This window comes from Trichoderma gamsii (assembly GCF_001481775.2).
Source record: "Trichoderma gamsii strain T6085 chromosome Unknown Scaffold_45.2, whole genome shotgun sequence".
NCBI lineage: Eukaryota > Fungi > Ascomycota > Sordariomycetes > Hypocreales > Hypocreaceae > Trichoderma > Trichoderma gamsii.
The window spans coordinates 152,135-174,598 of record NW_020171382.1 but is presented as its reverse complement, the minus strand read 5'-3'; the positions used below and the strand labels follow the sequence as shown (position 1 = coordinate 174,598).

Sequence of the window (22,464 nt, the reverse complement as noted above, 5' to 3'; positions counted from 1 at the left end):
GGAGAGATGGACATACGTATACCGTAGCCTGTTGTTTATGAAATGTTGACTGAGTAAAGGCAGATGCTGGATTAGATCAGCTTGAGAGACTCCACTCTCTAAAGAAAAGGTACGTATCCACTATGCGGCCGTCTCTGCTTCCACTAGCGGTGCTCGGCGCCACTATCGATAAGCCATCATCAAAAAATTTAGCAGCAGGCCCTTGTAACGGGCTGTATCTGATGAGCATGCTAATTCTGCGATCAAATTTTGATCATACAGACAAACGCTGCCCGTCATGGCCGGCTCCCAGCTCAAGCGCCTCAAGGCATCACTGAGAGATCAAGGAATTACTGGCCCTCAAAAGTCCAAGAAGCAACGGCGGAAGCTGGCTCAAGATGGCACGGCTCGAAACGACAAGCGCTTGCAGAGAGGTGTTGTCTTGGAGGGAATCCGAGAGCAATTCAATCCATTCGACCTCAAGCATGCCGCGCGCGGACCCAAGTTTGAGGTGACAACCAATAAACCAAAGACTTCAAATGCCTCTGTGAAGGGGCGACCAGGTCTGGCCAAGGCCGCCAGCGAGGAAAAGGTAAGAACGCCATTCCCCTCTTGCCTGCGAAGTGTCTCTCTAATCTCCCATCAAACAGCGCAAACAAACCCTTCTTGTAGATATGCAGCGTCGTAATAAGGTCGGAGGCATCCTTGATCGACGATTCGGCGAGAACGACCCAACAATGACTCCTGAGGAGAAAATGCTGGAACGATTTGCTCGTGAGAAGCAGAAGACGCACAACAAGAAGTCTGCTTTCGATCTAGAGGATGACGAACCTATGGATGGCTTGACGCATATGGGAAGGTCGCTTGATTTTGGTGAAGAGGAGGAACTGGCGGATGACTTTCAAGAAGATGACCTTAAAGATGACGAAGACAGCGATGGAGACACCCGGGAGAAGCGACTCAAGCGACTACGCGCCATCATCGCAGCCGGTGAGGAAGAGGGCGGCGAGGATGGTGAGCCAGAGCGCAAGAAGACGAAGAAGGAGGTCATGGAAGAGGTTATCGCCAAGTCAAAACTCCACAAATACGAGAGACAGGCGGCTAAAGACGATGACGATGACCTTCGGGCGGAGCTTGACAAAGAGCTTCCTGATATTCGAAAACTACTCTGGTCTGGCCTCAATGGTGGAAAGCATCAGGAGAATGCGCCTCTATCGACAATAGCAGGCGTCGATCGGGATGCCTTTGACAAGAATTTCGATATACAAGTCAAGAAACTTGCCCAGGATAAGAAGGCGCAGCCGTCCAATCGCACCAAAACAGACGACGAAAAGGCAGAAGAAGAATCCACCCGATTGAAAAGACTCGAAGAGAAACGCCAAAAGCGAATGATGGGAGAAGAGGTGTCGGATAGCGATGAAGATGAAGACGATAAGAAGAAGGACACTGCGGGCGGCAGACAGGAAGACGATGAAGACGAAGATGATGATGATGATGATGATGGATTTGGGCTAGGACACGGTATCAAAACCAGACCAACGGCAACTGAATTGGGCTTCGACGATGAAGATGACTTTGTCATCGACGACGACTTGGTGGCTAGCGGATCTGATCTAGAACTGGTGGAAAGCGACGATGATTTCGACGAGGAAGAAGAAGACGATAGCGATTCGGCCAACCAAGCTCAAGTTGATGAAGACGACGATGACGAATTCACAAAAGGACTACTAAACGAATCAGAGACGAAAGACCCTATTTTTCAAGCAAACTTCTCTTCCAAGGAGAAGAGCGATGAGAACGGACTGCCATTCACATTCCCCTGCCCCCAATCATGCGCCGAATTTGTATCCATCACCCAGGATTATGACCATACAAATTTGCCCAAGATTGTTCAACGAATTCGTGCGTTACATCATCCCAAGCTGGACAGCAAAAACAAGGAGAGATTGGCAAATTTCTCTGTAGCTTTGGTGGACTTTGTGGCTCTTCCTTGGAATGCGGCGACATCACCGCCCTTTTCTGTCCTGGAAAGCCTCATTCGTCACATTCACTCTCTTTCCAAGATGTTTCCAGTTGAAATTGCCAAGCAGTTCCGCCAACATCTTGAAGAAATTAGCCAGTCTCGGCCCATTGCGCTGCTGCCTTCGGATTTGACGGTGCTAACAGCCATTGGAACTATATACCCAACGTCTGATCACTTCCATCAGGTTGTGACTCCAGCAATGTTGACAATTAGCCGATATATCGGCCAGAAGGTGCCTCGAGAGCTGTCAGATTATGCAATTGGAACGTACTTGTCCATACTGTGTCTGCAGTATCAACAACTATCTAAACGATACGTCCCCGAGGTGATCAATTTTGCCTTGAACACTATCTGCTCTCTCTCACCAGTAGCCTCATCAAAATCACTGGGCAACTTTCCTGTACACGAGCCTTCTGCGGGCAGTCGAATCCAAAAGGCGAAGAAGGTTGAATTAAGGCGCCTCAACTTCTCCGATTGCCTTGCTGAGAATTCTCAGGAGGGCGGCAACGCTCTGAAGCTTGCTCTGCTAGGTACAACTATTCAAGTGCTTGACGCAGCCGCAGATTTGTGGACAGCAAAGCCCGCATTTCTAGAGACATTCAGCCAGGTTGTTGAAGTCTTGAGCCATGTGAACAGCAAGCCATCAAAGGAGCACCTTCCCACGGCCGCCAGTGAGAAGACAGAGAGATTAGAAGAGAAGCTTAAGCGAATGTCCAGAGTCTCTCAGCTGGCACGCCGGCCTCTAGAGCTCCACCACCACAAGCCCCTCTCGATTAAGACCTATATACCCAAGTTCGAGGACACATTCGATCCCGACAAACACTACGACCCCGACCGCGAAAGGGCCGAAATGGCCAAGCTCAAGAAGGAGCACAAGAAGGAGCGCAAGGGTGCCATGCGAGAGCTACGGAAAGATGCCAACTTTATGGCGAGAGAGAACCTTCGCATCAAGAAGGCCAAGGACGAGGCCTACGAGAAGAAGTACAAGAGGCTCGTCGCCGAGATTCAAAACGAGGAGGGACGAGAGGCGAACAATTACGAGAGGGAGCAAAAAGCACGGAAGCGAGCGAATGCTCGCCGGTAGATGTATATATAAATTCATCCTTAAACAAATATTTAATGAAGTGTATTCATTCCGAGCTCCGTATCACCCACGTTCTAGTTGTATAGCTCATGACAACTAGAGCATTTTTTATGTCAGTAGTATTTATCAGTCTCTCTGTATAATGAGTTCAAAAATGAAAGAACCTGTAGTTGAAAAAAATGATGCGAAGCAGAACACTGAAGATTTTAATAGCAAGCTCCAGCATGCAAATTGGAGAATTTGTTGTGCTTAGCAGCCCTACAGGTACATATGTATCTTTAGTGATCACTAGTTTCAACAAGTTGAAAAGCAATTTGGCGCAGTGGAAGCGCGCCGGGCTCATAACCCGGAGGTCGCACGATCGAAACGTGCAATTGCTAAATACTTGTTTTTTTTCTCCTAGGTTTTTTTTGGTTCCTTCTTTTTTTATCTTTGTCAACGCTCTGAATTATACAATTTCGGAGCTCGCTGTTCCTTTTTCTTTTTCTTTCTTTTTTTTTTTTTTCTTTCTTTTCTTTTCTTTTTTATCTTTTAATATGTAACGTATTTTGATTCGATTCCTTACTTTAGGTATATCTCTTTATTTACCTTTTATTCGTCATCTCGTGTGGCTGATGTACGATAAGCGAAATCTTACTTTTGCACGTCGGCTTATTGTGTACGCACAATTCAAACGAACAAGCTCTTCTCAAAGCTGCAATTATGGCTTATTATATGAGAACCAAAATCGAACTGAAATAAGTAAATAAAATTTCCACTTTGATGGTGTATTTCTGCAACCGTTTCCCATTCGATGACACACCCAAATCTACGGCAGATTCAGGGTAGCAGGAAGATCGAGCGCAGATCCATGTAACGAATACATGGCGTATGCAGGGGCAGCAGGCGTGGCGCAACGTACCCCGAAACCCTCCCTAGCCAGGCCAGGCAGTTTAAGCTATCTGGCCTTGTTCACCGTCCCACATAAAAAGCACGTCTATCGCCCCTCAAGGTTCCGCGAACAACAACGATTGTTTGTAACGAGAACTTGACTTCATAGACGCAAGGTTGGGCGAGCCGAGCCTTTGCAATCATGAAGTTGGAGTATCTGGTCGTCGGGGTCCTGTCCCTGTTGACCCCATTATCAGCAGCATGGAGCAAAGAAGGTACGGAAGAACCAACAATTGGAAGCTCGTGATCATGAACCTTTTTTGGTTGTTGTTGTTCCTGGGCATTGTGGGGAGAGCTGTATCAATTGACAAATTTGGATTGTTACAGATCGAGAAATCTTTCGAATTCGCGACGAGATTGCCGCTCACGAATCTGACACTGGCGCTACCTTTTACGAGGTCCTCGGCGTGGCGGCGTCTGCCTCCCTGGACGATATCAACAAGGCCTACCGCAAGAAGTCGCGCTCGCTGCACCCCGACAAGGTGAAGCAGCAGCTCCGCGCCGACGCCCAAGCCGCCAAGAAGAAGACCAAGAAGGAGGGCGAGGCGGCGGCGTCCAAGGGCCCCTCGCAGGCGCAGATCCGCAAGGCCATTAAGGAGGCGTCGGAGCGCCAGGCCCGCCTCTCGCTCATCGCCAACATCCTCCGAGGCCCAGCCCGCGACCGCTACGACCACTTCCTCGCCAATGGCTTCCCGCTGTGGAAGGGCACCGATTACTACTACAACCGATACCGGCCCGGTTTGGGCACGGTGCTGGTGGGCGTCTTCATCGTGGGCGGCGGCGCGATTCACTACCTCGCGCTGTACATGAGCTGGAAGCGCCAGAGGGAGTTTGTGGAGCGCTATGTCACGTTTGCGAGGAACACGGCCTGGGGGAGTGGTGGGATTCCTGGAGTCGATGTTGCGCCTGCGCCTGAGCCGGCTCCTGCTGCTGCCGAAGAGGATGAAGCCGCTGCTGCCGCGCCTCAGCCGAGGAACAGAAAGGAGAGGCGCATGCAGGAGAAGGAGTCTCGGAAAGAGGATGGCAAGCCTTCTTCCAAGAAGAGCCGCAAGGGCGCCTCCAAGAGTTCGTCGCGTGATGCGTCCTCGGCGCCCGCCCCTGCTGGTGCTCGCAAGAGGGTTGTCGCCGAGAATGGAAAGATTCTCGTGGTAGACTCTCAGGGCGACGTCTTTCTGGAGGAGGAGGACGAAGAGGGCAACGTCAATGAGTATCTCTTGGATGTAAGTATCAAAGAACGTGCCAAGCCAAGCCTGATCCTTATATTCAAATGCTAATGATAAAACCACCATAGCCGAATGAACTCCTCAAGCCGACCTTTAGAGACACCGCCGTGGTTCGCGTACCCGCCTGGCTCTTCCAGCTGACAGTTGGCCGTTATCTGCCAGGTTCTGCCTCAACTGAGACCGACGCCGCCGAAGAAGACTCGGATATTCCCCAGCACACGCCCCCCAGCTCCGAATCCGCTGGCGAGGACTTTGAGCTGCTGGACAAGAGCACAGATTCGCTAAGCAAGGCAAAGTCGTCCGGTTCCCAGGGAGGAAAGGCCGTCAAGCGAAAGTCCAACAAGAAGAGGTAGAGGCGATAAAGTGGGTGCGGACCTGAGAGTCCGCTATACTTTTTGTTTTTGCAAAAAACGTGAAAATGAGATTAATGAGTATTTCCGTTTACTTATGTACTTATTCACACTATAATGGGAGAAACGGGAGATGAATAAATGGATACGGGCATCTTGTTAGGTACTCATACATTACTTTGGCCCACGAAGAAAAAAAAAACAGGGGAGGAAGAATAAAAAAAAAACAATAGAGCATCTTTTTGAAAAGGCATAGCCGTCTATCATAGGATTAATAACCGTTTATTCATTCCAACCTTGGCCATTGGTGACGTCTATCCCTTCTTTTTCACTCATGTCATGTTCCTCAAATTTGCTCGCTCTGTACAATCAATCCAACACGTCATCTCTCAAACTAAACAAGTGTTGTATAACTTCTTCAGCCTTTGCCCGCAAGGCGTTGTGGTACATGACGTTTGTCTCAAACGTCTTTACGCCCGGAATTAGATCTGCGGTGTCCTTGGCAAGGCCATAGTCCACGTACATGTCGTGGATGAACGAGGCGGCATAGACGGGGACTTCGTTCCTGCGCAGCTGATCAATGTCATACAGCGCCGGCCAGTCATTTGTACTGGCGATCTTCTCGGCGACAGCTCGCAGGGGGATCAGCTCGGGGTAAGTTTCAAAGTGCAAGGGGAAGACCATTTCTCCGGAGAAGAGGATCGGCTGGTCGGGAGCCACGGATGAGGTAATGGAGTCGTTGTCCTTGCTGAGCCAGGAGAACTGTTCGAGGGACTGGCCCACACGCTGAGCAGCCCAGTTAGAAGCATTACCGGGTCCATCGCAGTAGAGAGCCTCTTGCAGGACAGCGTAGATGATGTTGGTATCAAAGGATGTGAAGCTCTCGAGGGGAGTAAGAGAGGCTCGCGTGAGGAAACCAAGCTGGTCGAGAGAAGACTTGAGGTGGAGCAGTATGGCGTGTATCTGATCAAAGCCACCGTGGAAGCCAAGGGCAATGCCGAGGGTCAGTAGACGAGGCACAGTCAAGAAGCCACCTCCGGGCAGAGGAAGCCGCCCGCCTTCCTTTTCGATATACGTAGCTATCTGGCGCAACGCCTCAACATCCTCTGGGAACTTCTTGTAGTACAGCGCATTACGCTCAATGGTTTTCCGGAAAGTAGCCTCGTAGACTTGGTCAGCGGTTTTGCCAACGGGGGCCAAGCCGCCGGTAAGATAGACCTCGCGCAGGCCTTCAGGATGGAGAGACAGGTACGAGATGGAGACGAAGCCGCCGTAGGACTGTCCGAAGATAGACCAGCGGGCCTTGTGCTCAGGCAGGCCGTCGGTGAGGAGCTTGCGGATCGATTCGCAATCCCGCACCGTGTTGTCCTGGCGCATGAGCTTCAGATAGCTGGCCTGGACGTCGACGGCGCTGGGTCCATCACCACCCGGAAGGCGAGCCAGCATTGCCGTAGACACAGGTGTGCTCAAACCAACGCCGCGATGGTCGAGGTAAAGCACCTGGTAGCCGTGAGACACCGCCGTCCGGGTCAGCGGGTGGTCTTGAGGCTCTCGGTTTCCAAAGCCGGGGCCGCCCTCGAGGAAGACGAGCCACGGCTTGGGAGCGGGAAGCTCGTCTGGAGGGAAGATGGGAGTCTCATGCTTGGTTGCGCTGCGGCCGAAGAGGGTGATGGAGCCAGAAGACGGGTTGGAGTAGTCTAGGGGGACTTGGAAGAAGTGCTCGGTGACGAGGAGCTGTCCGGGGACGATGTGGCTCCTACTGCGAAGCAGCTTGGCCGCGGGGATGGCGAATCGCTGGAGGACCATGGCGGGCAGTTTTTTGTTTACTCAGTGGTTATTATTTGGCTTTCTCCGCGTCTTATCAAGTATAAGAGAGGTGGAGAATTAAAGGGTACCGCTGTGCAGCAATAATGTGAGCTTCAGCTCGGTGCTTCGATGTGTTAATGGCCGAGATGAGGTGGAGGGGCTTTGAAGCCATGCCTTATCACCCCGCCATAAGCAACCAAAGGCAATCAACCCACTTATATAACGTTCAACTGCCCCCGAAGACCTTTTCCTCTATTTCGCACTTTTGGGATGAGTATAGCTTACTGAGATATACTGCTTAGCTAGGCTCTTTGATAGCATGAATGCTTGAGCTCGGGTATGAGGGGAATAGGCATTGGTGCTATGCCGTTGTCAGGACGCCTATATGGAGCTACTCAGGGAACTGAGGCCATTGACTTACTTGTACGCCATCTGACGACTGCTCTTGAATATTGCTACTGCTATAACTGTTTGGGTAGTACTGGGGACTGGAAGCAGTATTCCATAGGGCCTAGTCTGGCCATGGATGGGGCTCTCCCAACTCAGACCAGAGGCTGGATGCATGCTAGAATCGGATGATTACAGCGTGAGGGCCTCGGATCGTAGCACTCTGCACCCGAGCTTAATCGCCCACCTGCCTATACCGACCTATTAGGCCCTGCTAATTCCACCAAGCAAGGCCAGAAACCCATGCATGGTACTCTACCCGTATCCTGCTGGTGCTAGCATAACCGCTGCCTACAACTTGCAGGTATAATTCTAGGTGACGTAATGCTAGATTCACCAAAGCTTCTTCAGGCCATGTGCATCGCTTCATCAAACAGCCCATACAACGGCTGCTGCTAACTGTTTTCAAGGCAGTAGAGTACAAGATACATTCCTCTAGGCCGATCTCCGCTGACGAATCTTGATGAAGCTCGCACTTCTCGCAAACCCGGAATCGGCCCGCCCAAGCCCCACTTATGCCATTTAAAACTCCCTCCATCGCCGCACGACTATTTTCTCCCTTCTTCCCGATTTCCCGACTTCTGCCTTTTCATTCCCTGGTCGTGGCCCAGTCTTGACAGCTTGAGCCATCCGGAATGGCATATTTACATCTTACCCAGACCGTGGCGGACGCTTTCAACGCGCTTGCGGACGAGGTGCAGATTTTGTCGGATCGCAAGACGATACTGGAGCATAAGCTGCGTTTTGCGCATGAACAGGTAAGCTTCGAGAAGAGCCTCTTCTTCCTTGCATTTTTTTTTTCCCGCTAGCTTTTTATTTTTTGTTCTTGTACAATTGTACATTCCTTGCATTCGCCGGCGCACATCAAATTGGCCGGGACCTGTCTTTCGAGACACGCAACATGATGAGATATCTTAGCTCTAGATCAAGAGCAGCCACTGCTGCTGAGATTGACAACCTTTTTATCACTGATCTGCACTGTCCTCCCGTTTTATTATCTTTCTTGTCTTGGCCAAGGGTCAAGACATGCTCTGAGTCAAAAACTTGCCTTAGTGTACTCTCTTTGGCTAACGCGACTCTGTCTTAACAGTTCCAGTATTTGGCCGATAAATATGCGCCAGCTACACCAGAAATAGAAGAAACTATAGCGAAGTTGCAGCTTCCGGCGCAGACCACCGTCGATGAAACCTTACCTGTGCCTCTTCCTAAGCATCGAATGCCGCAGTCCCAGGCTCAGGTTGCCCTCATCATTCGTGACGGACGACGCGCTGCGAACAAACTGGTTGCCTCGCTAGGTGAAACCAGTAAGACCACAGCATCATCCAGAGATACGCTGTCTCAAACCTCCCATGTAGAAACCTCCATGTCGACAACTGCTTTGGAACAAGACTTTACAGTTGAAGATAAGAAAGGCAAATTGCAGTGCCCCTTTGCTAAGGATGCTGCTGCTAATGGGAACAAAGAACCGAAGCCTGAATCCGGCCCGGACTTGACTCCAAATCAATCTGAAGACCCTGTTTGTGTTGCCATGTGCGAAGAAGAGACGTTTCAGCAAGACGCCGTAAACGACGCTCAGCCCAGCAAATGCCCTATCCGATTTCTAGACTCTCCCCAGGAGATTGCGCAATACGTTGAAGTTCACAAAAATGAGATTCCACGAAGCCATGAAGTCTGTGTGCGGAGATACCAGGGTAACGAGCAGCAGGTTAGGAAATTGGATGCAAAGTATGGGAATATTGTGAGCATGATTGAAGACCTAAGCCATCTCCACAAGCCAATGCTGCCCGGAGACGAGGAGCGCACACGCCGGCACAGCAACACTTCGAAAAATTCAAACGACCGAGTGGAGAGCTGGGCACATGCTGTCACTGTTAGCGCCAGCACAGACCCAGAGGTCCCCGCTGAACCACCAGTCGATATCGACGAGGGCCGACAAAGCCACTTCGACCGGCCATTGAAAGAGGTCCGAGTAGGAGAATCACCAAGCCGGCCCTGGGGAATCTCTGTACCGACATACAAACAGCCCAGGAACGAGCCCATGTCGCCCCCTCCTGCCCCTGTACGGATGCCGAGTCCTGTACGGAACACGGAAGCACCAGCAAAACCATCAGGGAAATGCCCTTTTGACCACACAGCAATGAAGCAGCCTGCGTTTGCTGGGTTGAATATCACGTCCTCGCCCGATCCTCAGATTAAGAAGGATACCGTTTCCAACACCCAATTTCAAACACCTTTTACGCCTACAAAGGAACCCCAGGAGCATCATGCTCCTCAGGAGAAGCCTACCCTTATACCACAACCTACCTTTATCAACCCGGATATATCGAAAGCCCCGACGGGCCCTCAGATGGTCTTTACCGGCCCTGTTTTTATCGGATATCCCATGGAGCAAGCCATTCAATTCATGAATCAGTATCAACAGACTACTTGAGACAGGCCTTTTAAGCTCATATTTCTTTTTCCCTTCACATTTTATATTACTTGACGACTCAAGTTTACGACAAACGTTTATTTTAGCGACGATGATATTTTGATTTAAAGATTTTTCTACCTGTTCAAGTAGAGTTTGTATAATTCTCTTTACAGCGGTGGCGTTATGACTTTGATCTCACCTCTTTGGGAATGGCGAGAGAGGACACAGAATTGTGACCTGTCCTTGTTATTGACTTTTTAAAGATGTTTTCTTTCCCGCCGTATGATTCTACTGAGTCTGCGGTTTTGTTTTATTACGACATGGTAGCAAGCGGACTGCGATTTTATCGGATATGGGAATTCACGGCATATTGTTCTAATGAGCTATAGCATAGAATGGAAAGCAAGCTACTGGCTATATTGACCAACATTAAGTTTGCGTTTCATGAAAGACGTAACAAGTACATGGCTTTTAGGGAAACCTTGAGCACGAAATACGCGTTGTGAAATGCAGCACATCTAAAAAGATAACAATTCCTATTCTATCCCAACAGCCACGTGTATGAATCCTAAAGTAAAATCATGTAAAAGACATCATGCGCTTTCCGCCGCTTCCCTCCTCAAGCCCCATTATAATCTTCTAGTCTTTATTTAACTTTGTCGTCTTCGCATCACCATCACCCTCCTCATCGTCATACGCATCACCCCAGCCATCGTCCACCTGCGTGTCCCACAGAGAAACATCATCATCGCCCATGGCATGAGCCGCATCCTCTGGATCCAGGAGCGTGTCGTCCGTGTCCTCGTAGCCGCCCTCGCCCTCCTCGGCGGCGATGATGACGGTGGCTTCCTCGCGGGCGAGCTCGGCGGCACGGGCCATGGTGCGGCGGTAGATGATGATGCCGGCAGCTGCGCCGATCGCCCCGCCGATGATCATGCTAGCGTAGTTGACCATTTTGTCGCGGAGGGTCATGGAGTCGCCTGCTTCGGCGATGATGGCGAGGCGGCTGCCGATGAAGACGTGGATGAGAAGCTTGGGTCTAGAGATGAGGTTAGTATATTGGTTAGTAAAAAGAATTTCTTTTTCGCAAAGAAAGGAAGCAGAGGGGAAGGAGTGGCTCTCTTACGTGGACAGCGCTGTAGAGATAACAAAAGCGAGAGGCGATATGCTGGGAATGGTTGCAAGGAAGCCATTGCTCAAGCTAAAGGGCAGAGGACAGAACCTAATGCCCGTCAAGTAGAGAATTCCATCCCGGCGCAGGACCTGGCCCAGCGCGACGAAGCGGTGGTCGGTGCCAATCATCCTGTTGACCTGGCCGCTCAGCACCGTCCGGCAAGCCATAAAGGCAGCCAAGCTACCAACAACGCATGCCGAGGCAGCAATGGGCCAGCCCAACGGAAACCCGTAGACGAAGCCCGCAATGGTGTTTGCCGTCGAGTAGCCCACAATGGGGGGAACCGACGTGACGAAGATGAGCATAAAGGCAATGAGCCAGCCGCCCGGGATCTCGCGCCACGTCTTGGACACCGTCGCCAGCCATCGGAAGAAGGCCTCCGAGTACAAGACAGAGAGGATGATGAACGTCCAGCCGATGAGGATGACGAGGATAACCATGGCGCGGTACAGCGGCGAGAGCTTCCAGTACGTCGCCATCAAGTTCTGGCTCCATTTGAGGTATGTATCCCACTGGGTGCGCGCCCAGTCCCGCGCATCAGAGGACATCTGCCGTGGTGACCGCGAGACGTTGCCTGAAAGACGGTGGCCTGCGTCTCTGCCGGAGCGGGACCATTGCTGCGGATGGGGGAATCGAGTTTCGGAGGAAGAAAGAGGAGGAGTGGTGGGCGATGAGGAGCTGGAAGAGACGCTGTCGCTCCTTGCGTCCTGATACCCGCCTGCCATTTTTGTTTATTGTTCCTTTCTTCGTCTCCTCCTTCTTCTTCTTTTATATGTCTTTCGTTGCAGTTGGTCGTCGTTGATCTTGACGTCAAGGGAGATGGAGCCGGACGGAGAGGAGGCAAGTTTGTCGCAAGCACCGTAGTCATATAAACCCACAAGGGCACTCGATGTCAAATAGCACGACGAAAAGGATATCGAAACCAGAAGTAAAAAGAGGAAGAGGAAAAGATGATTCACTCAAACGCCTAGCTCTCCATTCCGTATCCAATCAATGCGTCGTAATATCGTTAATCAGACTCGAAACTCTCTTTGTTGTTGTAGGCGGATCGCTCGGTCGATATCGACACTTCTCGGGATATTTCCACGAGCCTAGCAGTCCGCTGCCGGTGGTGCAAATCAAGCTTAAAAAAACAAGTCAATTAAGATCACTTAAGAAATGGGTCCATTCAAAGATTACCAAGGCGAATGAAAATCCTGGCAGAAGAAGGAAAACAAGGGCCAACGCAGCGTCAAAAAACACGGGGACAAAGAAAGCTGCAGAGTATCGGAGGCGAAATGTCTCGGATAAGGCCATCTCCTCGTCGCTCGTCATCCTTTCCCGGGGCGGTGTCGCCCGATAAGCAGGTATTTCTCGGCCAGTATCGTGTGGGAGAGTACTTGTACCTGAGGCGCGGCCCTCAAAGGTACCGGCAGAGCAGGCACAGGCACTAACTTACGTCAGACGGCGCGGACTTCGGAATCCAATGAGAAGCTCGCTTTGCGCAACGTTGCGGCCGCTTCACGCACTCCGAATATAGGAGTAAGTGCTGCGATTAGGGGATGTTGCTCTCCAATTTTTATTGTTGACCGAAGAGCTGTTGTGATATTCAGCCCTGGTAAATACATGTATACACTCTGCTACGAATAGAAGAGATATCTCCCAGCACTCAGTATAAGCAAGAGTCAGAATGTGGTGGCATCTATATCATCCAAGTCGTCACTAGAACAGTCAAAAGGGCTATGCGCATCAAGTGAGTAGGATAGTTCATTGTCTTGAGATAGCGTCTACCTAACATTACGACTCCTCCCCCGGTGGGAAGCTCTTCGCTTAATTTTGTTGCATCATCTCAAGTCTTCGCTTTTTTTGTATCGTTTTTTGAATCTTTTACTTCTTTAGGCTCCGCTGTGTTACCGGCGACTAGGACCCTTGGGAGGCTCTCTGACCAGCATCCTGACTTTGCCGTCGCCAATCTCAATGCCCTGGCTGAGAATGTCAACAGTGGATGTCTCTGCGTCAGCTCCGTCCCTTGCCAGTGACTTGTCCCAGCTGCTGGCGTCCACTCCCAAGATACCGCCCATGCTATTGCGATCTCCTGGCACGGAGAATTCTCGGTAGGCATATCGCCACTCATTCAAGAATGATCGGATCGCTTTTCCCACTTTATCCTTGCCATTCTTGCTGTGGTGGCCGGTGCCGGTGATGGCGTAAACAGGTCGGTTGCCCTTTTCATTCTCCAAAAGGACTTTCTCCAGGTACTCTACAGCCTCTTCCGGATGGAGACCGTGGAGGTCGACATATACTTCAGACACGGCGTCTAGATTCTTATTGCGCTCCTCGTATAGTTCGCGAGCTGCCTCCCTGTGAGCCTTTCTCATCAGGTCATTCTCGCTCTGGCCGCGGAGGCTGAGAGCCTTGGCAGCCCGCGCATCGTTGCGGTTCCATGCTTGTGCAGCGCTGGCAGTTCTCGTTAGAATCACATAGCCTGATGAAAATTGGTGATTAAAGACATACCTTTGTAAAAACTTGTTCCTCAGGCCGCCATGTTTGATAGCCTCCTGGCGGGCCTTGAGATATGCTTTGTTGGCCCGTTCTCCAGTTTCAAGCCAGGGAACATGCTTTGGGCTGGGTATCGCCAGAGCTGCAGCGCTATGTTCGCCATCTCTGCCAATGACGCCGTTACCGTTGCTAATAGGTTTGCGCACTTCGAGTCTGGGAGATGCAGGAGGATTCATCTTGACAATGTCGGCCAAAGAGCTGGGGGTACCATTCTCCTTGTGGCCATGACCACCACGTTTGCCATGATGCTTCTTTCCCTGCTTTGCGATAGCCGCGCCAAGGGAAGGGAAAGCCTCGTTATCATCGAGGGCGGGAGCAGCTATGTAGTTTTCTTTTAGCTGATGTCGGCTTCCGGGTCGTGATCTAGGGCGTGGGCTCTCGGCCCGCAGGGATCGCATCCCCGGCGATGAAGCATAATTGGGGCTACCTGAATAGCCTCCATGATGATCTGAATCGCCATTTAAAGAGGGAAACGAATTCATATCCTGGAGCATCAAGCTACTATGACTCCTAGTAGGAGTATTGGAGCCGCTTTCCAGAGACATTTTGCTTACGAGCTTGGACGGGTCATGCGAGAAGATGCATGTCTCGCCGGCCAAGCAGTTACCCATGACCCAATATCTTAAGTCGAAGATATTAGCAGGTTATACCTTGGTGATAGAATGCCACACTGGGATTACTTGACAGACTTACTTGCATAGGTGGTTGCTCAGATCATGGCTGAACCGGCAGTCTGCGCGCAGACACTGTCCAGTAGACATGTAAAATTTGCAAATAACACCTGCCTTTTGGTTTACTGGGGTAGATGGACGACCCTCTGCAGATATAGATTTGCCAATGAGGACATTTTTGGGCTCATCGAGCCGGACGCCTCCGTCTTGCTGAATCTCCATCATGGACGTAATAGTAGCGCTCAAATCGTAGTTGTGTGTCGCAAGAGCAGATTCTATCTCTTCGTCTGTCCTTGTGTGTCCCAGGATTGACCTGAGCATGTCGTAAGGAGACATGTCGATTTGCTGCGAGGACATTGACGAAAACTCTGGAGCGGCGGCGTTGAGGCTCTTGGTGGTGCCCACAGACGAGGAGAGGCTGATGGTATCATCATTGACGAGCCAGTCGACATTCTCGATCTGGTACTCTCCAAGGATCTCAGTGGCGGGGGTGGGGTCGCTGGCGAATTCATATGCATTGAGATTTGGACTATGGGGAATCACAGGGGTCGCAAAGGCCAGGCGAGGCGAGGCTCGTGGCGAGCCGAAGGGAGAGGCTGTGACCGATTTGGTCCTGCCAAAGGTGGCAGGGATATACCCTGGCGGCGCGAGAGGACTGACGGCCAGGCGAGGCGAGCCTGATAACGGCGTTCCGCCTCTCCACGAAGCTGGCGATGGTCGTCGCAGGATGGTCTGACGGATGGGAGGCGGTGACGTGGAGGTGCCTCCGCATTCTCGCCATCTCCACATGACATCGAGGATGGCATTCTCCAGGGACGAGCCAACCATGTTGGTCTCCTTTTTGAAGAGCTCTTCTATTTTATCGGTTTTGTCCTCATCTTCGAGCGCGGGGTCCTGCAAGATGGGCAGGCACATCTCGTAGTGCTCGTCTAACACCATGATTGCGGGTGGTCGGGTCTGATAACGCAGACCGATGCAGATATTAAGGCGAGAAGAGCAAGTTTGGCGCGTGGTATATTCCACCGAAATCGGGGTCAAGGCAAGACTAGGAGAGTCAACCGCTTGCGCTTGGATCTATTGCAGTATTGGTAGTTTATAAAGTGTCGGATCGTTGTAAGACGGTAGCCGAAGCAGAGAAGAGAGGTGGATAGTTTGAGCTTTGAAAGCTGTGGTAGATCGATAGAAGAGAGAGAAGCAACAAAGGCAAACGGTAATAGAGAACAAAGCACAAGCGCCTAAGTAAATTCGTGCCGTTAGTTTGCGTTTGGCAAAAGCTCCCACGAAGCTGTCCAGCTATCTATACTTCAAGCGAGGGGGGCAGCCACAGCCTGGTGCCACACGCACTTACAGTTTGGGAAGCTATGGACAAGACAGCAATGACGACAAGAACTCAAACGATATCGTGGACGGGCAGCAAAGACGGAACGAAGAAGAACCGGACAAGGAAAGACGAGAACCCAGGAGCGCGCGGTGGACGACGGTGAAGAAAGGGCGGAGAGGAGGCAGACGGCGAAAGCTTACATTGCGCCGCAAACCCCGCCAGCTGTCCGTACAGTAGAAGGGAAGAGAAGTGCCGATATCAGTATTTCAGAGGTGCGCCGCACTCGCTCTGTCGATGGGCGAAGAGTGTCTTTGAAAGAAAGCTGCCCTCCTCCAGAAGGCCCTGCACCGGTGTAGGCAGAGATGCGAAGTCGAAGGGAAAGAGGCGGCTCTGATGCTGGGACGAGACTCGCGACAGGTCGTGGTGGAGGCAAAATAGCCCCTGCGGCGGCCCAGTAATAAACCCCTAATGGCTGCCCGGCCTTTTGGGCACCTGGAGGCGGAGGGGAAGTGGACGGTACCTGGCCGGGATGCGGCGCTGCAGGCAGGAGGGGAGGTACCGCGTCCGGTTGGGCGACAAACTCCAGAGCGCCGCAAATGGCGTGCTTACTTGCCTGTGCTTGCCCGCTGTTATAGGCGTTGCCTTGCTAACATGCAGTGTATTGATTGTTTGAGCCTCCTCTGTCACCCTGTCTCTCCCTCTATTTCTCTATTCCTCTCTACCTCGCTCGGATCGTAAGGGGGTTGTTAATTGATTGGCGCCCGTGCTACGAGGCAGTCTAGAACTAACTGACTAGCAGCCAACGGGAGGCATAGGAGGAGCTGTGCTGAGACGGGCGCTAGCGATCCATCCTCTTTGTAGCGGGCAGAGCTCCTTAGCAGCGCACTTCAGTGCTTCTAGTGCCCGAGTCCAGCTTCCTCTCCGGGCTGTTGCTACTGCTCCTGCTGCTGCTGCTGCTGCTATAACTTGCTCGGCGGTGACGTGGTCAGCGAGTGGGCTCTTGCTCTGAACGAGCGACGCATATAATCACTACATGTACACGTTCCTTGCTGCTTGGGCGAGTGTGATTATCGACAGCAGTGTACAAGTATGTTGCCTTGCAGCCATCAGGATTGCATCTACAATCTACCTAATCAGCGACAGGGAGCGTTTGTTTGGCACACCATCTCCCCATTCGGGTTACATCTTGCTGCATGCTAGTGCCAACGTGGGCTTCACCTCAACAACTTTGCCCCTTGGACGCTGTGTCTGGAACCCTCCGAACAGATGCAACACTGCTGTGCCGATCCTTACACACAGCTTCACATCTGGATCAAGCCGAGCTGGTAATGAATCCTGCAGCATGAGCCATAATGAGGTGCGGCAGGGTTAGACATGGTATAAAAGGCATCCAGGTATTCCAGCCCAAGTGTGCTACTCTAGGTCTCTACTGAGGTTGTCTTTCTGCTAAAACTACTGCCAACTCCGGTATCTTACCCCAGCATCTTACCCCAGTAGTAGTGTTTAGTATTCACATTCGTTCTTCAAAGGGCAGTCTAAATCCTATTCCCAGCACCGCTTTACAAGAAAAGTAGAGCGGAGGCACAAGGGTGTCGGGCATTGGTTCCATGAACGTCTTTTCCATGTCACCATCGTGCAGTTAGCGATTACTTGACTCGTTGAAGCAACTTACAAGTGTCCGTATCCAGCAGCTTATCGTGAGTGCGATGTGTCGCTGCTTACAAACAATCGCAATCGAAAAGTAGGGGGGATTCCCAGATGAAAAACCGTCCCGCAGCAGCCCCGCAAAGGACACGCTTTTTGCTGCATACCCCATACCAGTCTGTCACCTGCTAAGCTATTCGTGTATAGGTACACTGGCTGCATAGGAACTCCGTAGTATGTTAACCGTCCACATCAAGTTATATGCGTAAATCGTAAAGGAGTTATTTCTCTTCTGTTATACATGTGCCGAAATCCGTCAAGGTATCTCATCATCATCACCGCCAAAGCCAAAACTGAACCCCTCTGCTTGCTCTTCATCTCGGCCTACTGCAGCATCCCATTTCCTCTTCTTGCCACTCTTCTTATCAGCTAGTTCAAGTGCCCTCTCCAAGATATCTGGATACTCCTTTTGGAGCCTCTCTGTAAAAAGTCCAAAGGGATCTTCCACGTCTCGGGAAAAGCCAGACACTTGGTCGGGCTTATCTCTCAAGAACGATAGCACTTCAGAGACGAGGTTGAGACCAGGGGACTGAGGCACAAAGTTTTGTGTCAGTGCAATGCCCTTTTCAATGTTCACGACCAGGTGCCACCATCCACTGGGGACGTGGAGAATCTCCCCAGCATTGCAGATGCCCTCATGGCATTCAGGCATCTGCCTGGCCTCCTTGTGAAACGTGAGAAGCCACTCGGCAATGCTGAGTGGGCTGGTCACCTCGCTGCTATCCTCAGAGACATAAACACCAGGGACTTCAGCTGTTGGAGGAAACATGATCCAGTACTTGGCCCCCTGTATCACGGCGTTCCAGGCGCTTGTGCCATTGGGATCCTTGTGAAAAGTAGAGCCGCTGCGTTCAGGCCCTATGATCAGCCATCTATGAGCTGGTCGCTCGTTTCCCAGAACCTCAAAGAGATCCGGTCCAAAGCAATCGGGCCGCCAATACGCGGCACCTTCTGAGTGTCCTATTACGAGCCCCATCTTTTCCGCAAACTTTCGGTCAAATAGGTACAACGGGCTCTCGTCCATGTTCCTATTCATATAATCATAATATTGAGAAAATGTCCAGTCAACTGCTTCAGCACGAAACTCGGCTTCAGCGTACTTCTTAAGCAGCGAATCGATGGACCACTGGGAGTAGACAGGCCACTCTTGTATGCACCTTGTTAAGACAAAGGGCTGCTCGGTCCATTTCTCGGAATATTCTTCGTATGTGAGATTCTCAAACCGGCGAATTTCATTTGCCTTTGGTATCTTTGTGACAAAGTTTGCTAGATCGATATTGCCGCAGGCAAAAGGTCGATGCAGAACATCAGAGAAGACATTGCTGCAGTCAACTTTGGCTTCATCTTCATTAGGAATCCCAATGACCGTCGACCTCCATGAGCCCCGCCAGCTTATAGATGGACTGCTATTTGACTGAGATCTGAAGCATGATGTAGGTCAGCCCATGTCACACATGCTTGATGCTGTCGATCGGATACAAAGTATTGCTGAACAGATGTATACTGCATTCATATGCACTATTTGGCACAAAGTCTTTACAAGTTTCCCACTACAGGCAAGGAAAAGAGAGTTCATCGCTTCCCTACAGCATGCCTCAGCCAGCCACTTGGGTACATACCACCAGGAAGCGGCCATGTAGTTGCATGCTTCATGCAGGGATATGCAGGGGCTCATCTCCCCATATGCGTACTCGAATGTGTAAATCTTGGGAGAGAAAAACAAGGCATTCATCAGACTTACCGGAGATACAGGGCCTTCCATAGCTCCTCAGAGTGGCAGAAAGCATATAGGAATTTGCACGTGGATCCGAGATTCAGCAAGGATTGTTTGTCGAAGCCCTCAAGAACTAGAGCAAGGATTTCGTCAGGCAAACACGCCCATGAGCCGATGCTCCTGCGGGCGTTTGGCCCCTTGGCGAGATACTGATTGCCCAGGGGTTTGACACCGAGAGGGTGAGTTGGTATTGAGTCAGAGTGGCTGACACTTGTTGAGTCACCGAGATGGTGACTCTTCTGTGAAACGGCAGAAGGCATGATTTTGATGCTATTCGCGTCGACTCATCATCCGCTAAGATCTGAGGAGGATTTAGGTGGTTTGAGAATATGGACTTTAGGCAAGTTCCGAGGCTGCGGAATCAAGGTCTGAGTTTACCTAGGCCGTGTAAGAGAAAGCGAAAATATACTGTCTGGGTGATGGCAAAAGTAAAGTCATATGCAGAATTTTTTGGCTGTTGCTAGCAGCTAACCAGGGTAAGACATGGCTCGTATGGTTTTGACGAAGTTAGACATTGTTAGTGACATTATTCTTTTTTTTTCTCCCTTCGCCTCTGCCTAATGACCGTTGACTGTGTTAGATGATAGGCGCTGCTCCGTAAAATGGGGCGAAGCGTCCTGCGAGCGGTGCGACAATCCGCCACAATGTGCTGCTGGCAGCGCTAAGGACGCTGGGCTCTAGGCTGCATACAATGCTCCAGAGGAAAAAAAAAAAAATTCCACTGGCTTGAGGTACCCTAACCGTGTGCCCCACCACGCAAACCTACACTGATTGGCCACAAGCGGCTGGGAGAGAAAAAAAAAAGCAAGTCCACATCGCCCCTCAGTTCACTTTTTTTCTCTCTCCTCAACCTTCTCAAGGCATACAAATATATCATCACGGTTTTTTTTCCTAGGTTCCTTTTGTTCTCGTACTTATCGAGAACTTGAATCTAGACGACTACTTTTCAGTTAATCACACTCGCAGCCTTCTCTCGACAGAAGACTGCCCTTTTTGCTATCCCCCCGCCCACCTTTTTTTTATAATTTCTAGGTCGAGCTGCGCTTGATCTAGATTCTTTTCTTCTTCACCAACCGCAATCATGGCTGACAAGGGACTCGAGGATGTCCCCGAGGGTGAGTCCAACTGCCATATCTGCGCCGTATCTGGCTGCTGAGCGCTGTATCTGCAACTTCATGAGGATTTTGCTTGTGCGCGCGAGGCGGTCGCGACATTTTGACCCCACGATAGCCCAAATCTGGGCCTCCTTTTCTTACTGCCCCGCTCTGATTCTTCAGTTTGCTGACTGTGGTTGCGTTACAGGACAGATCGAGTCCAACTACGATGAGACTGTCGACTCTTTCGACGACATGAACCTCAAGTCTGAGCTCCTCCGTGGTGGTGAGTGCTGTCCCTCTTCCACGCCTTCAACGAAGCGATCCAACCACAAAGAAAAAGGGGGAAAGACGAATGTCTAACAACGACCAGTTTACGCCTACGGTTTTGAGCGTCCCTCTGCTATCCAGCAGCGTGCTATTATGCCTGTTATCAAGGGCCACGACGTCATTGCTCAGGCCCAGTCTGGTACTGGCAAGACCGCTACTTTCTCCATCTCCGTTCTCCAGAAGATCGACCCTGCTGTCAAGCAGTGCCAGGCCCTGATTCTCGCCCCTACCCGTGAGCTGGCCCAGCAGATCCAGAAGGTCGTTGTCGCTATCGGCGACTTCATGAACGTTGAGTGCCACGCCTGCATTGGTGGTACCAGCGTCCGTGATGACATGAAGGCCCTCCAGGACGGCCCTCAGGTCGTTGTCGGTACCCCCGGCCGTGTCCACGACATGATCCAGCGTCGTTTCCTCAAGACCGACGCCATGAAGATGTTCGTCCTCGACGAGGCCGATGAGATGCTTTCTGTAAGGAAACTTCATACACCATAATTCCGCCATTTTATGCCATAGCCCAGCCTCACTAACATCCGTTCTCCTTATTAGCGTGGTTTCACCGACCAAATCTACGACATCTTCCAGCTCCTTCCCCAGTCCACCCAGGTTGTCCTGCTCTCCGCCACCATGCCCCAGGACGTCCTTGAGGTCACCACCCGATTCATGCGTGACCCCGTTCGTATCCTTGTCAAGAAGGACGAACTTACCCTGGAAGGTATTAAGCAGTTCTACATTGCTGTTGAGAAGGAGGAGTGGAAGCTCGACACCCTGTCCGATCTCTACGAGACCGTCACCATCACCCAGGCCGTTATCTTCTGCAACACCCGCAGAAAGGTCGACTGGCTGACTGACAAGCTGACCGCCCGTGACTTCACCGTCTCTGCCATGCACGGTGACATGGACCAGGCTCAGCGTGACCTGATCATGAAGGAGTTCCGATCCGGATCTTCTCGTGTCCTGATCGCCACTGACCTTCTGGCCCGTGGTATCGATGTCCAGCAGGTTTCCCTGGTCATCAACTACGATCTCCCCGCTAACCGGGAGAACTACATCCACCGTATCGGTCGTGGTGGTCGTTTCGGCCGAAAGGGTGTTGCCATCAACTTCGTCACTGCTGACGACGTCCGCATGATGCGTGAGATTGAACAATTCTACAGCACCCAGATCGAGGAAATGCCCATGAACGTTGCCGACCTGATCTAAGCAATATTTTCCCATCATATCCAAGTTTTTTCACCCGCTTCGGGCTACCCTTTTTGGTACTGAGTAGCCCTGTTTATGGTAGTTAAGGCATTCGTGGGAGGGAAATCGTTCCAAAAGGTGTTTTTTTTTCTTTGAACCTAGCTGCTGATAGATTCACATTTCTAGAGGGAGCCATCCGAGACGGCATTTGAAAAGCCGGTTCTCAAAAGGGGGAGGTGACTGGCAAGGGAAAAAAAACGGAGAGGCAGTATTGGCTGCGTGACGAAGGCTCAGGAAGTCCTTTGCACCTTAATGACATGAAGGTGCGGCGGGCAACCAAAAGTAATGCAATGATTCTTTCTATATTTCACATCTTGTTCTCGTCGCCTCTTTGTGTGTCCGTATCTAGGAGTCACTGTCATGA

The 22,464-nt window shown here is 51.1% G+C and overlaps 7 protein-coding genes across 7 annotated transcripts; 4 read left to right on the top strand and 3 right to left on the bottom strand.

Annotated features, from left to right (window-relative positions):
• Positions 1–277: 277 nt before the first annotated feature.
• TGAM01_v209372 (hypothetical protein) lies at positions 278–3,086 on the top strand (the record flags this gene model as incomplete). Its single annotated transcript, XM_018805807.1, has 2 exons — positions 278–571; positions 630–3,086. The coding sequence occupies 2 exons, from the start codon at positions 278–280 to the stop codon at positions 3,084–3,086; spliced, it is 2,751 nt and encodes a 916-aa protein (XP_018660997.1).
• Positions 3,087–4,158: 1,072 nt separating this feature from the next.
• TGAM01_v209370 (hypothetical protein) lies at positions 4,159–5,592 on the top strand (the record flags this gene model as incomplete). The annotated part of the gene is made up of 3 exons (XM_018805808.1): positions 4,159–4,231; positions 4,344–5,236; positions 5,308–5,592. 3 exons carry the CDS (start codon positions 4,159–4,161, stop codon positions 5,590–5,592), a joined length of 1,251 nt encoding a protein of 416 aa, XP_018660998.1.
• A 366-nt stretch (positions 5,593–5,958) lies between these two features.
• TGAM01_v209371 (hypothetical protein) lies at positions 5,959–7,395 on the bottom strand (the record flags this gene model as incomplete). The annotated part of the gene is made up of 1 exon (XM_018805809.1): positions 5,959–7,395. The coding sequence occupies one exon, from the start codon at positions 7,393–7,395 to the stop codon at positions 5,959–5,961; it is 1,437 nt and encodes a 478-aa protein (XP_018660999.1).
• A 1,082-nt stretch (positions 7,396–8,477) lies between these two features.
• TGAM01_v209369 (hypothetical protein) lies at positions 8,478–10,273 on the top strand (the record flags this gene model as incomplete). Its single annotated transcript, XM_018805810.2, has 2 exons — positions 8,478–8,600; positions 8,933–10,273. 2 exons carry the CDS (start codon positions 8,478–8,480, stop codon positions 10,271–10,273), a joined length of 1,464 nt encoding a protein of 487 aa, XP_018661000.1.
• Positions 10,274–10,894: 621 nt separating this feature from the next.
• On the bottom strand, positions 10,895–15,577 carry TGAM01_v209368 (hypothetical protein; the record flags this gene model as incomplete). Its single annotated transcript, XM_024550541.1, has 5 exons — positions 10,895–11,294; positions 11,382–12,003; positions 13,483–13,865; positions 13,923–14,588; positions 14,661–15,577. 5 exons carry the CDS (start codon positions 15,575–15,577, stop codon positions 10,895–10,897), a joined length of 2,988 nt encoding a protein of 995 aa, XP_024404717.1.
• Positions 15,578–17,919: 2,342 nt separating this feature from the next.
• TGAM01_v209367 (hypothetical protein) lies at positions 17,920–19,697 on the bottom strand (the record flags this gene model as incomplete). The annotated part of the gene is made up of 2 exons (XM_018805813.1): positions 17,920–19,084; positions 19,405–19,697. The coding sequence occupies 2 exons, from the start codon at positions 19,695–19,697 to the stop codon at positions 17,920–17,922; spliced, it is 1,458 nt and encodes a 485-aa protein (XP_018661003.1).
• An 821-nt stretch (positions 19,698–20,518) lies between these two features.
• On the top strand, positions 20,519–22,061 carry TGAM01_v209366 (ATP-dependent RNA helicase eIF4A; the record flags this gene model as incomplete). Its single annotated transcript, XM_018805814.1, has 4 exons — positions 20,519–20,552; positions 20,740–20,817; positions 20,905–21,329; positions 21,408–22,061. 4 exons carry the CDS (start codon positions 20,519–20,521, stop codon positions 22,059–22,061), a joined length of 1,191 nt encoding a protein of 396 aa, XP_018661004.1.
• Positions 22,062–22,464: the final 403 nt, after the last annotated feature.